The sequence below is a fragment of the Watersipora subatra genome, chromosome 3 (assembly GCF_963576615.1).
Source record: "Watersipora subatra chromosome 3, tzWatSuba1.1, whole genome shotgun sequence".
NCBI classification, from domain to species: Eukaryota; Metazoa; Bryozoa; class Gymnolaemata; order Cheilostomatida; family Watersiporidae; genus Watersipora; species Watersipora subatra.
In genome coordinates, this window is record NC_088710.1 from 71,964,156 (window position 1) to 71,980,970 (window position 16,815).

The window sequence follows — 16,815 nt, forward strand, 5'->3', positions numbered from 1 at the left end:
TTTGAGTTGATGAGCAGCGACCAAACGCTTGTATTGTGTGTTCATACGCAGACAATTCATAGGTCTGCTAATACGCTCTGTTCACTAGCACCACCTGCCTGTTGTTAATGTGTCAACAGCGGTAGTGGTAGCAGAAGAGACAGCTGTAGCTTCTTCTCTCAAGTCAGCATCATGGTAAGTAGCTGAACAAGTCAAAGGTTAGAAGCTATCAACTACAATGTACATATTATGATAGCATTCATCACAAAATAGCACTTAAATAAAGTTCTTGAACTTAGTTGTGGTTCTGAGAAACAAAGTAAAAAACTATTTGAAGACGATTCCGCTCAAGTTGAATAATTTCACAGAATTGATTACCTCTATATTCAAGGACCTCTTTCATTACGAGTATTTATTAAATACAGGTATTTACTTTGAGCCTTATAATTGGACAGACATCTAGCGAAATAGAAAGACAAACCGACAAGTAGAGTAATAAAAAGAAAAACAATCAAACCAACAGAAAAGAGGACAAACAGACAGCTAGAGCAATGGACAGATAGTAAACATACAGACAACCTGCCCACTAGATACACAAACTGATAGACTGGAGCATAGCCAGTCAGACAAATAGTTGAACAAAGAGACACCGACAAGAGGATAAACAGATAAATTTGCTGACATAGACCAGAACAGACAGACAGAAATGTGCAGACAGAAAGACAGATGGGTAGTTAGACAGACAAGAGCACAGACAGGCAGATATAAATATATAGAGACAAACAGAAAGACAGATTGACTGACAATGATATAGGCACTTGTGAAGCAGACAAATTAACATGTAGGCAGAAAGATAAATGAAGTAAATATATAACATGAATATATGAAGTAAATGCTGTGATAACACGTAAAAATTCAACCAGTAATGTTATCATGTTCATCATTGTGTGAATATTTCTTCTAAAGTCCTAGCCTACTCAGTTATTACAGCCATAAATATTTTAGGCAAAAGTGGAGTTGTCTGGTGACTCAAAGAAAGGTAAGACATCTACATGAATTTATTAGCAGTAGATGATTAGGTCCGAGGGAGTCCCTAATGTGAGTGAAGTATTGTGGTATGAGCATTGTGAGTGAAGTATTGTGGTCAGAACATTGTGGGTGAAGTATTGTGGTCTGTGCATTGTGGGTGAAATATTGTGAGCAGAACATTGTGGGTGAACTATTGTGGTCTGTGCATCGTGGGTGAAATACTGTGGGCAGAACATTGTGGGTGAAGTATTGTGGTCTGTGCATTGTGGGTGAACTATCGAGGTCTGAGCATTGTAGGTGAAGTATTGTGGTCTGTGCATTGTGGGTGAACTATCGTGGTCTGAGCATTGTAGGTGAAGTATTGTGGGCAGAAAATTGTCGGTGGTGCAATGCGAGCAGAGCACCGTTATAGGCTTAGCATTTTCACTGTACCATCTTTAAGCATTGTATATTGCAAAAATGTTTCTCTGAATAGATTTAGCCATAGTTGTACTTTCTGGAAGGAAATAGTCTAAAATTTAATCAAAATGGCCTCCAGCAGGTTTGGAGTGGAGCTGTAAAATCCTTGTTTTTAGGCTAAAGAAAATTGAAGCAATTTTCATTAAAATGGTTGAGTGTGTGTCTCTTTCTATATCATAAGCAGCTATGCATCAAGAGACGTGTTTCAATATCTCAACAGTGCTTTGCAATCCCATTCAGCCTTTATGAATAAAAATGACTGTGACATGCCTTTGTTTTTTGATACCATATTACACAATCATTTTTCTGTGATTCAAAATAGATTGTAAATAGATACACTAAATTTCAAGGCATCACTCGACAGCTGCATTTTTCCTATATAGCAGTTTTTTATATACTAAAGTTAAAAACTTTTACTCGCATAAAGTTAAAAACTCTGTAAGTTAGTTTAAATTTAACCTAAGTGAGAGTAAGCTATGTTGAGTCTAGAACTTTATTACCTCTTGTTGTACCCTTTGGCAAACCTAAACGTTTGTTCATGCATATCTGAAGTAAATTAACAGTTAAAATCTCTTTTTATTGATGACCATGCAATTAATTTAATTCTTTGTATATACCGCATTAAAGTGTTTTAAATTTAGTTTTTCACAGTTTCACATGTGCATTTGTTTTAACGCAAAAGTAGCACTTAGTCATGTGTGACTAAGTGCTACTTTTGCTAAGGAAGTCTTGAAGTTGTTTGGACGTTGCAATGAATTAAAAAAATTACAATGTTTTTTTATTAAGAATGGTTGCTCCAACAATGCAGATTTAAAAGACTTAATTTTATGCAATATGAATAACCTAAATTGGTAGATACGCAAGATGGTATCTGACCACTAAATGCAAAGTGAAATTTCATCAACATGTATCTATATAATCGATACTTCTACTGTGTACATCTATCAATGTAATTCCTCACTCTTTGTGGTAACATTATGACCTCAGGCTAATCTTGCAGCATTGTATGAATGCTTCAAATACTATGACACTTCTGGTGATGGTGTGATAGACAAGGAAGAGCTACCTGATGCTCTCAGGTTTGCTGGCATAGACCCAAGCGAAACAGATTTAGACAAAATCATTAAACTATTTGACAGCAATGGTAAGTGACATAGAGTTATCTTCTCTTGTTGCAGAGTTTAGGGAGCTATACAACAAATCATTAATCTTTTTTATTTTTTACTTCTGACCTCTGAAAAAGATGGAGGATGATATCGTAAATTGACAGGTATTAGGTTAGTGAAAATTTATGCATACATAACGGCAGCAACTCAAAAGGTGCCTCCAATTTAAATAATTGCAAGTTACTAGTTACTGTAAACTAGTTTATTGCTGAAGGAGACGGGAAGCTTCAGATAGAAGAGCTCGTTGAGAACTGGGATGCTCTCTGTCAGCACAGCGTCAATGGAAAACAACTCATGGATGCTTTCAACAAGCTCGACCTGGACGGTGATGGCTATATCAAACTTGATGAGCTTGTGGTGAGTAGTGGAGACAGACATCCGGTCTCTTAGTAACAGGGCTAATTGTCGCTCATTGCAAAACTTCAGCTAATGTTAGTCTTAGTTCTTAATGTTAGTACAAACAAGGAGATTCATGCATATATTTAAATATAGCACTGGATACATAGAACATATACCCGGCATATAGAACTCACACAGCAATAGTCACAGCTTGTCATTGGCATGAGCCCACGCTAACACTGTTCTATGTTCATTTCATCGTCACTATGCGGGTTTGAAAGAACCTGACGTATCACCCAAGGTTTGAAGTCTTAAACTGTGGGACACGCTATGTAAGCACCTAGCCTAATCGGTTTATAAAACACTGAATGAGAGGTCAAGCCTTTGCTATAGAGATCTCTGATGGGTGTCTCATTTTAGTATATTCTCAGAAATACTGGAGAAAAAATGTCATTAAAGGAAGCCTGGGAGTTTGCGAGGACGATGAAACAGTTTGACAAAAATGGTGATGGCAAGTTTGCGTATCCAGGTAAGCATTTGGCAGACTGGAGTTATATGTGTAGAGAAGTAGATAGACCACGGGTGGATGTGGGAGAGATAAACAACAAGTTGGGATAAAATAGAGGAAGTATGTAGTAGTGGTAGGCTGTGTATGACTGCATCATTGCTATCAGCCGTAAATCCTTCTACGTCTATTAATTATATTGTTTATCAATGCTACTAGTCAAACTACCCTCACTCATTGATGTCATTCAAACTCTATGATTTGGGACAAAATACCATTTTCTTTGACCCATAAAATTATTTGCAGAAAAATATATATCTGGTATCTTTCAATACAACTTATACTGCGAATGTATAAAAAGATTTACCATTTAAACTCCAAAAAGTTGTTAACTTATTTTGTGATACTTTGGTTGATATATTTTATGGATGCATCAAATTAACTGTTTATCATTCTCTTTGTTACTCAAAATCACTGTTCGAAGATAATTTAATTTCAAAATAGGGCAACTCATAAGGCAACAACCAAAAGGAATCTACAGCTTACTGTAGAGAGGCTGTTTGCCTGTCAGGTTGTGATTTTAATTTTCATTGCGGTGTATATGATTATCAATTGGTAAAAATATTGTTTTTGTAGAATTTGTGGCCATGTGGTCTGCAGACGCATTTCCCATGCCTGTCTCCGAATAGAACTTTGAGCAGATGTCAATGGTTTCGTGGCTCCTTACCATTATTGATTATTGATTCCTCTCAAAATCAAGCATTTAATAATATTTACATTCATCCTATTTCTTAACATATTATTATTAAATTATACCTTTTATGATTCTATTGTATTTTATAAAAATAATTATTTTGTAAAATTTTAGAGATCTACTTTGATATTTCGTATTAAAAAATAGAAAAATAAAGAATTGTCTAAAAGTGATGAAACATGCCATAGATGCACCATGGTACTAATACCATAGAGGTACCGTATGTTGCATCTTAGCTCTGTCTGATGCGTCAGCTTGACAATATAAAGTTAATGAATAACACTTGGGAATCCCCAAAGACACGACATGCTTATTGAGTACACAGTTGGAACAATGCAAGGTTCAAAGGTCAAGGCAAACACTAGGTTAGTTTGTATGCAGGTCAAGGTTAATATCGGTGAAGGTTTCGTTGAATCCTTGGATTGTTATCGACAGCTGATTTGAGTGTGCTGCTCTTATACGCATCCCAGTCAACCGCGACCTGAAGGTTCTGCTGAAGTTCATGGTCACTCGGGTATGCTTGGGCCTATAAGCAAACAGATAACAAATCCAAGTATTGTCATCCTTTAAGCCGTCAGAGGAGCAGAAATGGCATTAATTACCATGCCTAATGTAAGCTCAAGGGACACAGTATACCCACCCCTAACATAAGCTCAAGGGACACAGTATACCCACCCCTAACATAAGCTCAAGGGACACAGTATACCCACCCCTAACATAAGCTCAAGGGACACAGTATACCCACCCCTAACATAAGCTCAAGGGGCACAGTATACCCACCCCTAATCAGAAAAATGCAAATAAAAACACAAAAACAAAGTTAAAGTAAGGTTCTGGTTGTTTTTATCAAAATGGTAGAGAAATGGTTAGAAAGGTAAGTGAACTGATATGACTGAGCATGGGTATGAGTGCTATTTGTAGCTAGTGTGCACGCTATTCACTACACTACAGATATACAACAGATAGTTAACACTACAGGTAACGTACTGCGTGGCGAATTCTTTTCATGATGTCATCGTTGAGATGCTCCGAGTAAAAGGATTTGTCAATCATAATAACTTCAGCACCATTGCTGACCACACAGAAACTCGGTTGTTTGCCAAGAACAATCTCATAAAGGCCCTGCAGTTGACAGAACATACAAACGTGTCATTTTACTTTTGCTACACATGGTACTATACTAAGCTAACTACAACAATCTGAATGCATAACATGATACCTCAGCCAATTGTCAATAAACTGTCAACGTTTTATCCAATAATCATATGAATATATTTTTCTGTTGTGTGTGATGAAGTTGAAAGGAGAGGTTTAATGCTACCATAAGCAAATATGCATTCATGTCAATATTGAGAAAAAAAACTCAAAAAGCAAAAAACATTGTTAAAACAACTTATGCTAAAATGTTTCGAACACGCACAAAGTATTTAAAAATGTAGGGCTGTTGCTCTAAGAACTTACAAAGACTTGCCCCTTAGTCAGCGTCTGCACTTGCACAAACATGGGATTGATATCAGCCTCCGTCTTCTCTTGAGACATATTCTGGTAGCCAGCATCAAGGTCATTAGCCGCTGTCAAAATTTCTTGCTTAAATGAATCTGAGGCTACAACAAAATAGAACATCTACAATTAATCTTGTTCTTTGATTTTTTATATTTACTGAATATCAGTAAATATAAAAAATTTACTGATATTCAGTAAAATCTGACTTCATCGTCACATTTCAGCAGCCTATAACTATAAGGCTGCTGAAATGTGACGATGAAGTCAGATTTTAGACTAAAACCTGACTCTATAAACATATTAAATAGAATTTTATAGTTTCAAGTACAGATAGCCTATAAAACAGATGCTAAAATAAAGGCTGATATCAACTCATTGTATATTCAATACAATTTCCAACTAGATTTGTGTCGATAGGTGGTGGGTAGTAACACTGCTATTGATGCATCATGCTAAGCTGGTCTCTCCCTTAATAATGCTCTGAAAAAAACATCAAACATTTTAAGCATGGTTCACGAGGGAATAAAAAATGCATGCTGAATGTGAGGCAACCCGATATATGACTATCACATGGCAGGGAACACAAACACAACGAGCTATTCCACAATTAGCACTCACTCTTACAATTTTATCAATAGCACACCAGTGACAAGCTGAAATACCACAAAACAATATGTGCTTTCTGGAGTATGAAATTGTTAAAATATGTTACCTTATCATATTGTGTTGATGTATAACTCCAACATAGTCGATACATGAAAATACATCATATCTTAACATGTTAAAAGCCAAACAAACATGCAATAATAATGCATTGTACTATTATAATCCAAAAATCCACTTCTTGTATTTTTTTACAAAAAAATTTTCACAACCTCAGAAGTGTTTGAAATTTTAAAATTTATTACCTAAGGTTTTTAGCTCATTCATGTGTTTCAAGGTAACTGGGGCAGGATCTGAGGCTTTCTTTCTTTTCTCGGATTTCATTGGAGAAGTGTTCTCTTTAGCCATAGAATCAATCGCAGCCGGCGTTTCTAACAGCTTCATTTCTCCTGGCACAAAAACAGGTCAAGGCTATGCAGCTCGCTAGCAACAGAATTATATCATGTTGTCATACCAAACATAAACACGAGCCCATGATCTACCGACCACATCATTCGTTATGTAAAAAATGACATCAAAAACTTTGTCTGATGTTAACAGGCATAGTTCTGTTATTATTACCTTTGACATGAACAGGGCTAGTTTTACGCCATTCGAATGCCTCTACCTTTTTCAGCCTTTTAAGAACACTCAGGCTTCCAGACTTGACGACTATGATCCACCTTGAGGCATTGCTGTCTCTAACCACTATCTCAGTACGTCTGCAATGCAAGTAGTAAAACTAACTTTGGAAAGAGCCATCATTGAAGGACTTTCACCCTAGGATATGGAGAGTGTCACTTCTAAGTTTGGTTCACGTTTGATGTCATTGACACAGCAGACTGATGGGGTCATATGTTGAAATTATCTTAAAGGACGTACAATGCAAACAACAGTGATTGGCTTGATCAAGGTTTGTAATCTCGTTAACCAACGTGAACTGTGACTGTGTATCTGTGGGTGTAATTATGTTGTACATGTGTATTCACCTGTGTATTTACTAAAATGAATACTACATGCTACATATGTTGTGATACAGTTGACGATATTTCTAGCAATTGAATCTTTCCTACATTTCATACTCAACTCAGACTGCTGATGTATAGAGTGTAAAGACAGAATAGTATCAGTAGAGAAGTATATCTGAAAAATTAATATTCATGTAGATAGCATAAACACAACTGAAAAAAATTATGTTTGTCAGCAAATCTCATAGTCAGGGATATTGAACAATATTGTATGCACAGCTGTTTGTTTTGTCACACAATTCTACCGACCATCTATAAACAGTCACTGTACATTTTGGTTGCCAAGAAAAATGATTATTTGTGGAGAGCAAGTAGTTATGGTGACCTTGGCCTATGCAGATGTTGCCCTAAACCTTTTGTTACAGCCAAAGTCTAGATTAGCTCTAAGACAATAAGGTAGTAGAAAAAACCTCCGTGCTATCAACGTTTCTTTTCATAAACAGTTATGTAATCTGCGCCAATCTCAAGCAGTTTCCAACATGAACAAGACTTTAAAAATGTTATGTGTTTGAGTTATTTGTTGTTTCACTGAATTGAACCAGTTTGTAGAAAAAGTCAAGATCATGGAGCAGGGATGGTTGGTCTATCTCCTTATACATTGTAATATTACCACTTACTTGTAAAAATGATAGCGGAACAAGTCTGGATGATTGTCAGCTATTTCAACAGGCCAACCTTGTAAAAAGTTTAGTTCCGTTATAAATTCATCTTCAGCTTTTGACACGCCTCCATCCATGAATATAGCCTCATAGTCCTAAAACATATAAGATCAACTAAACGTGAAATAAGAACTTGAAATAAAACTTTTTTGGTTTCTGCTGGTCATGTGACTAACATGACCAGACATTTAGTCACATGACCAGATACTTTTACGGATAAAAGAAAATTTTACTTTTTTATTCAAGCAAAAACTACAGTTGGATTTAGGTCCCTTTCGTACTGACAAAATAACTATAAGCATTAGTGAAAAAAATAAAAATTTGGTGTTCTCTTATTTTTATGCCAACGTAGTTAGAAACTCATACTTGGCGTTTGCATAATGATGAAATATCATTACATTTCACTAAAAGATAATTAGCCAACATGTTGAGCTGTCATGAGGACTGAAAGGCAAATTAGACAATGTTTATGCATTTTATGAAAACACTGATTATACTAAAAAATTTTCTAAGGCAAATACAGTGATATGCTAATCATTACCATTATTGCTGTGTACGCTGACTATTAACTTGGTTAACTAAAAAACTTTATGCCATCGACAATGTATTATTACAACATTTTACATATGTGCAAAGTGTTTGTAGAACAATGTATAACAGGTCATTGATATTAGTAAAGAAGCCTTACTTTCAATACAATGATGAGTGCTTTACCATCAAACCTCCTTCCTTTGGCCTACGTTGCTAGGTAACATATTTATGCCATACTTCCTCACAAACCTCATGTCATTCTTAGAAAATTTTGTAAGCAAAACATTTTCTTATTATTCATTTGTTATTCAAATTGATAACCCTTAACTATAACCCTTAACTATAACCCTTAACTATAACCCTTAACTATAACCCTTAACTATAACCTTTAACTATAACCCTTAACTATAACCCTTAACTATAACCCTTAACTATAACCCTTAACTATAACCCTTAACTATAACCCTTAACTATAACCCTTAACTATAACCCTTAACTATAACCCTTAACTATAACCCTTAACTATAACCCTTAACTATAACCCTTAACTATAAACTTAACTATAACCCTTAACTATAACCCTTAACTATAACCCTTAACTATAACCCTTAACTATTTTAACAACAGACAGAAACAAACTTCTATTTGTGCCAGTACAAGTGTTTTTGTATTGAAGCTTAGCATTGTGTAGGTAGTGGTAAGATGGGTAATAGGCAGTATTTGAATGCATTAACTGATTGAGAAAGGCAAATCTACATTTAATTTTGGTATTAATGAATATAAGAAAACATATTATTACAAAAAAAATTTTAAGTTTTTAAAATGTTTGCAAGTTTCTACAATGATTTGAAAGCATACTAACTAGCGAAAAGAAACTGAACCCATTAACAATAAAACAGTTTGAAAGATTCAACCCATAACTTGATTAACATACACTAGTCATAGACTCTGTTCCATAAAACTTTAAAAGTTAAAAATCAACAGCAGTGTTCTTAGGGCTAATCTGTTTACGAGTTAAAAATAAATATATGAGGGAATTGCTCTTAATTAAAATTGAGTTGTCTGCCTATAACATAATTTTTGCGAATAAGCTCTTGTGTCATATATAGCTACTTCATGCTGAGACATCCGGGCCATAACAAGATTTGAGTAGAGAAACTGAAGCCTTGCTTCAATGTTTTATACAATATGACTACTGAGTTATTTTACTTAAGCCAAGCCAGACGCCATCCAAGTATGCCAGACAATGTATGACAAGTATGTTGAGAACAGCACAATTTCAACAAACAGCTAGCAGTAGTAAAATTATTAAATCTTATTTTTGTAATACATAAGCAATCAAATAATTGAAATAGATCAATCAATTTATTTGAACAATGAGCTCATAGTCATGATTCAAGCATATGCAAGCATCTAGCAGTGACATCTTGCATTGACATATTGAAGTGACATTTTGGAAAGACATCTTGCAGTGGCATAATGGAGTGACATCTTGGAGAGATATACTGGAGTGACATATTGGAGTGACATCTTGCAGTGGCATCTTGCAGTGACATAATTATTAGAGAGCCAGGTGTAAATGTATGGCATAAAGTCAGAACTCTCACCTCACACCAGATGGACAACATTTCTACCTCCTCCATGGCAACCACTGTAGACCTTCGGCGATCGCCATTAATGATTGCGAGTTCACCAAAGCTTTGCCCCTTGTGTAGTATAGCTTTGGGTTTTACAAATGATCTCTCTTCATCCATCACCAATACTACAACTAAAGATATAACGACTAGTGTTGTAATCATATCCAATGATATCTTCAGAATATGAATCTGAGTCTTGAGCCAAGTTAAAAGTAACTCTGTTGTTGCTGCCTATTATAGGTTCATATGTGTAGAAGAGCACATCAGTTGATCTACTTGTCAATTAGGTACGCAAAAGTTCATTGTATAGGACCCCAGGCTTGCTACTTGGTAAAATGAGAGAGCAAAGAGAGATCAAATTTTTTATATAAATAAATGTTGCTGAGTGAAGGCCAACACGGGCTGATACATGAACACTTCTCGGTAAATTTCCTGTTAATTTATTTTGTGTGCAAACGCACCACTGCTTTTCCTGTCGACACACTCAGCAAAAGTGTCTATTGACTATTAAGGATGTTTGAATTATTTTATATCTCTGCTAAAGTTGTGCAAGTATTTGCATACAGTTCTGATTACTTGCATGAACTGAAATTACTCCAAGAGACCAACCATGAGTAAGCATGCAAAGCAAGCATTTAAAGTAATTCCACAATCTCATACATTTCAGCCATTATATGAATGTATGGAGAAAATTTTTTTTGCTGAACAACCCAATAACCAACCTTTCCAACTTCTTTTTGGAAACTATTTGAAATACAAAACATTTTTAGCCGGCCGCCTGCAGTTCAATCACAACTGCCATTATTTTCACCTTTACAGAAACAGCAGACTTCTATGTGAGGAAACAAATAGATGTCTAAAACATCTGCAATAATTTTAGAATGGATCCTGTAAATTATTTCTATAATTGTTTTGATGTGGCTAGTTTGGAGAATTTTTTTTCAATATTTTTGTCTTTATTTAGTATTTTTGGTATTCAAAATTTATTATTTATTAGTATTTTACAATCTGTATCCTATGAACAGGACAGGACATAATCAACTGTTCATAAACACATAATAGCATGCTGCAAAAGGGTCTCTCCAACATGCCATGTATCATTTGAGTAGCTTTGTATCTGGAAAAAATTGGTACTGAAAAACACATCTTATTAAACCCATTCATGTCTGGAGTAACATGTAAACATATTCGTAAGAGGTATTGAGCCTTAGATCATTAGATAAGTTAGTGAACCACACCAGATGTACCATAACATCAGTTGTCTGCAAACGAATCCATAAGACGAGTCCGTAAAATTAAGCAAAGAACAGACCTGATCCAGACAATATGAAGTAGAAGTTCCATGCGGGGTGCCCCTCTCGAACTATGATCCGACGTGATTCATATTTGACGTACTCGCCAACCTCAGCTATTTTCCTCTGGATGGCTACTGGGTAGTCAGCGTAGTCCTTGATGCTGCGCAGAACTATTTCTACATGCAGCAAGTCTTGGTCTGTCCTCGCCCATCTTGGTTTTATCAGTATAAGCTTTGACACCTCCGACATGCGCATCTGTTCACCACACATCAGTCGTAAATTAACATTAACAAGTTAGACCACCCATGTGTATGTGTTAGATAGAATAATTAAACTGGGTGGAGGTTTAGCTTCCTGCCAGCATTTTAAGCCCAATCATGAGTTTTACTGAGGTTGAGCCATGCAAACTTTTTTAAATTTCCAGCATCTAATCCGACTTTTAAACTTTGATTATATCAACTTGGTTCCTATTGGCTGGTGCAGCTTATAGAAAGTTGCCTTAAGGATTATCTGACAGCACAGAATATTATTGCTTTAACAGTAGCAGATAACATTACAGATTGGTGCTTGAGACATATTTGTGTGTAATTTTGATCACATACCAGATTTTATCAACATTTTGAAGGTGTGAAAATGGCTAGGCAGATTCGTGATCTTTGCAATATATTGACTGCAACCCTCTGCCGCGCTATATAATTATATCAAAATCACTAATTTTTGAACTGGATTATCTGAAAATTGTTCATTCAAAATCTTTAATCCTAAAAGCTAACTTTATGGACTATTTTTTAAATTCTCAATTTGTGTAAAAGAAGAATTTTTTGCTAGCTCACTCTATAAAATCAGCGACACAAGCCAATGGGCATAGTTCTATAAACATTGCTTGAAAACTAACATGAGAAATATGAATAGGACACAGACCTTTTTGGTAGTTGTGTAATCTACTTCAACCTTGCACTATAATTATTTGCCATGTTGAGAAACCAAAATGAAAATGTGGAGTGGCTACTAAATGGGGAGAATGTATTAAAGTAGTGGTCAACAGAAGCACTTTTGTCTCCTGTTAATGCATTAGCTAATTGTCAGCATTGACATCGTGTATCATTTGTTTATGTTTTACTGATAAAATGACTTCCATATGTCACAGCTTGCAGCTTGCATGTCGAGTGTTTTTGACAGATGAAAAAATTATTGGAGGCAAAATAGTTTTTCGTTCCCCTAACATCAAATTCATTGCTAAAATGAGATATCCTGATTGTATTGCTATAAAAATTTCAATTTTAAAGTGCTTCAAGGTGAAAGTCATTGACTACTGTGTGATCTATTCACAGGTTTTACTTGACGGACAACATGAATATCAAGCAGCTGAGTCTGTCATGTTCCAATATTCAGGCAGATGATTATAGGTAAAACAATATTGAGCAGGCTTAGGTCAGCGCACTAGTTACCTCTCGGTTAGCCTTAAACTCATCAACACTAAACAGTAGGTTTCCCTTGTTCTCATTCACCATGTTGTCTACAAACTTTATGTTTTTCATGTATGGAGAATCGCTATCCTCAGTATTCCTGCAAGTAGATAGAAAAGGCACCCTTTTGAAAACTCAAGCCAGCATGTGCTAAACTACAATAGCAGATACTGGAATGTTTATTCTGTAAAACAGACAGACCAGAATCACCTGCCACACATATGTGTGACAAAATCAAACTTCTGTATTCGGGTCAAAACAGGAGCCAGGACAGGAACAATGAAAAGGGTAAAAACAGAAGCTAGGCGATAGCTAGAGTGAGATCTAGGGTAAGAGCTATGGTAAGAGCTATGGTAAGAGTTAGGGTAAGAGTTAGGGTAAGAGCTAGGGTGAGAGCTAGGGTAAGGGCTAGGGTGAGAGCTAGGGTAAGAGCTAGGGTAAGAGCTATGGTAAGAGTTAGGGTAAGAGTTAGAGTAAGAGTTAGGGTAAGAGTTAGGGTAAGAGCTATTGTGAGAGCTAGGGTAAGAGCTAGGGTAAGAGCTAAGGTAAGAGCTAGGGTAAGAGCTAGGGTGAGAGCTAGGGTAAGAGCTAGGGTAAGAGTTAGGGTAAGAGCTATGGTGAGAGTTAGGGTAAGAGCTAGGGTAAGAGCTAAGGTAAGAGCTAGGGTAAGAGCTAGGGTATGAGCTAGGGTAAGAGTTAGAGTAAGAGTTAGGGTAAGAGCTAGGATAAGCGCTAGGGTAAGAGCTAGGGTAAGATTTAGGGTGACAACTCAGGTATGTGCTCAGAATACTTGGGCGCACCGAAGGCAATTGCATTAAGTGAACATTAGCTTATTGGATCAATCATTACAATAATTGTTAAGTAGCTACTAGGAAGGAGGTCTCAGTAACAAGACAAACACATGCTTCTTATTTAACTAATAAGCAAATGGTATTTAGTGTCTATTTGCATATCACTCGTTGCTACTGACTTATAAATCATTCCACGCTCGTGAGCGTATTTGTTTGCAAAATGCAGTGTTAGCAACAAATTTCCACACAAACTCTCCTCTTACTCTCTATACCTTAGGTTGGCTAAGCAGAGCCGTCGAATGATTATAGAGATCCATGCGGCTGCCTTGAACTTCCTCCCCAAATCTGGTCGCTGTAATGGTTAGGTTAGGATATACTGGAGGCTAGCACATGGTTATACCAGTTGAGTGTACCATAAACTAGTGATACTAGCCAATGGCTAAACCACCCATGTACATATAACCTAGTGATACTAGCAAGTAGGTATACTTGCTACATATGTAACTAAGTGATACTAGCAAGTGGCTATACCAGCTATATATGTAACCTATTGATACTAGCTAGTAGGTATACCATTTATATATGTAACGTAGTGATACTAGCAAGTAGGTATACCAGCTATATAAGCAACTTCGAGGGCTAGCTTACTTTATCAAGTATGCTTAATCAAATTGTTTTATTCTTTTTCCTCTATTTAAACTAGAGCCTGAGGCCTCTCAATCTCATTATTGATGATGTATTTTAGCTTAATCATCGACATGACCTGCTATAATGGAGTGTCAACAAACCAGTATTTCATTGTAAAATCCTCACTCCAGAAATGATTTCTGGGACGAAAAATAAAAATACTGAGTATGAAGACAAACTCATTAGCTTTTCAATCACATTATAAGTCACATGATATGGTAGATAGTGAAATGTTTACTATAAAGCATTTTACTTCAAATAAATTAAAACCCTCAAAAGTAACTTTAGTGTCCCTTGATAGTCGTTTATGTGGCTGTGCGTAAAAATTCCATTCAAAGCGGCAATGCTGTAAACAGATCAAACCTTTTTGTATTTATTGTGTTTCATGCATCATAGCATTTGTTGTATACTTCAGACGGCACCAATTAGCGTCCTTTCGTTTCTCTTTTTCATCACAAACGATGTAAGCCAAATATTTGTGACTGGTCTATCATATAATACTTTCTTGTGATTGGTCTATCATATAATACTTTCTCGTGATTGGTCCACTATGCCACAAAGCTTTGCAGTTCTATTTGATGAATATAGTGCTACCAAAGGTTTTAAAAATGTGAGGGTTTTAATAAGTTTATACTTTTGGCAGTTAACCAAACACAAACATATTTGAAAACACTATTATAAAATTCATTGGGCCAAGTTTTTCTTATGAAAGGAGTCATATTATCATCTGTATTTCAGCTAGGACTTAAATGTAATAAAGTTATTGTTCCTGGTGAAACTAAAATTCTCCTCAAATTGTAACTTATTGAATTTACGGCCATACTATGTGGGTATTTAAATAGCAGACATGCAACTGTAATAACACCAAGAATAAAAATACCGAGTATGTGTTGTCTAAATATTCAACCTACAGCTTTTCGGTTTCTTCTTCTCAAAAATGCTTCTGAAGAAATAGTCATTCCTACTGCAGTATCTGCCAGCTTAAGACCAGCCCGGCTCATGCGCGGAGCAAGCGCACGAACTCCAATTGTCTTGACTCCACTATTTTCTTTCTGTGGAGATGTTGGTACCTAACCAGATCATAAACACAATGTGAATCGCTAGGTAAACCTGAATAACCATGACAATATATAGGAACTATTAATTATATATTTTTAGAATTTCATAAATTAGTCGGCGTTTATTATAAATAGTGGGCACATTCAGGCATACCTGAATCTATGTTACCTACAAAGGTAAGGTATTTCTTAGATAAGGATAACTTACCTTACCTATAGAGTTATTCATCATGATACTAGAGATCCACTTTTGTCATTGCAACCTGCCTGCTACTGCCCTGCACATACCAGTCCAACAGTAGACACACATACCTGTCTGACAGTAGACACACGTAACTGTCTAACAGACACACATACCTGTCTAACATTAGACACACATACCTGTCAAACAGTAGACACACATACCTGTCTAACAGTAGACACACATACTAGTCTAACAGTAGACATACATACCTGTCTAACAGTAGACACACGTACCTGTCTAACAGTAGACACACATACCTGTCTAACAGTAGACACACATACCTGTCTAACATTAGACACACATACCTGTCTGACAGTAGACACACATACCTGTCTAATAGTAGACACATACATACCTATCTAACAGCAGATGCATGTACCTGTTCAATAGTAGACAAACATACCTGTCCGCCTGTGGTAGGCTTTCGTTTATCTTTACCTCTCTTTTTTTCCTGCATTTGGTTTCGAATTTTACTAATAAACTGTTGAGCATTTTTTATTTTCCTGACGCTTTCCTTTGCCTTGTCATTGCTGTCAGTATCTTTCGTAGAATGCCTTTTGTCAGATCTTTCAGTGTCAGTCGAATCCGGGGAACTTAACGACACAGGCCCTCCGTTGGTCTCTGCATCACTCATAGCGTTTTTAGCACAAAAATGACAATTATGCCAACGTATGCTTCCAAATTTGAGCTCAATGTCTCACAGACTAGGAATGAAATATTCCACCTACTGCAGGATACGGCTCTCTTCCAGAATCACAAGGGGAATCAAACTTACTTTCGCACGAGACAAGTTGCTTTGAAATAAAATATATTCACTAGGCAGCGGTGAGTTTGCTTAAACATCGGAAATAGCATGTAGTATTGCAAATATTTACCTACGGTTCTATAACTAGTACAATAAATCATACGGCATTTCTAAGCGTTCATCACACCATTAGTATGCTCTATTATCACTCTGTATTATAGATGTGAGAATATCCACAGTAATACAGAGACACACACAAAGACTGGCTCTATACAGCTCAGGTCAAACTCAATCAAGC

General features: G+C 36.1%; 2 protein-coding genes across 2 annotated transcripts; one reads left to right on the plus strand and one right to left on the minus strand.

Annotated features, from left to right (window-relative positions):
* Positions 1-52: 52 nt before the first annotated feature.
* Positions 53-4,216, plus strand: LOC137391803 (calmodulin-like). Its single transcript, XM_068078338.1, has 6 exons — positions 53-174; positions 985-1,018; positions 2,468-2,611; positions 2,848-2,990; positions 3,393-3,501; positions 4,114-4,216. Exons 1-6 carry the CDS (start codon positions 172-174, stop codon positions 4,164-4,166), a joined length of 486 nt encoding a protein of 161 aa, XP_067934439.1. The 5' UTR covers positions 53-171; the 3' UTR covers positions 4,167-4,216.
* A 403-nt stretch (positions 4,217-4,619) lies between these two features.
* LOC137390968 (cyclic nucleotide-binding domain-containing protein 2-like) lies at positions 4,620-16,406 on the minus strand. The gene is made up of 12 exons (XM_068077282.1): positions 16,176-16,406; positions 15,382-15,540; positions 14,056-14,135; positions 12,975-13,092; positions 11,544-11,781; positions 10,202-10,362; positions 8,022-8,158; positions 6,959-7,098; positions 6,643-6,786; positions 5,693-5,835; positions 5,219-5,353; positions 4,620-4,757 (listed from the first exon to the last, which is right to left on the minus strand). The coding sequence occupies exons 1-12, from the start codon at positions 16,404-16,406 to the stop codon at positions 4,620-4,622; spliced, it is 1,824 nt and encodes a 607-aa protein (XP_067933383.1).
* Between the last annotated feature and the right edge of the window lie 409 nt (positions 16,407-16,815).

Bases quoted from the DNA above. Each gene is read 5' to 3' on its own strand.
- LOC137391803 (XM_068078338.1), top strand. The intron at 1,019-2,467 runs GTAAGACATCTA...CTAATCTTGCAG, and splicing joins GTCTGGTGACTCAAAGAAAG to CATTGTATGAATGCTTCAAA. The intron at 3,502-4,113 runs GTAAGCATTTGG...TTGTTTTTGTAG, and splicing joins TGGCAAGTTTGCGTATCCAG to AATTTGTGGCCATGTGGTCT.
- LOC137390968 (XM_068077282.1), bottom strand. From the start codon at position 16,406: ATGAGTGATGCAGAGACCAACGGAGGGCCTGTGTCGTTAAGTTCCCCG. The intron at 11,782-12,974 runs GTAACTAGTGCG...TGTGGTGAACAG, and splicing joins AGTTTAAGGCTAACCGAGAG to ATGCGCATGTCGGAGGTGTC. The intron at 5,836-6,642 runs GTAATAAATTTT...ATTTTGTTGTAG, and splicing joins GAATGAGCTAAAAACCTTAG to CCTCAGATTCATTTAAGCAA.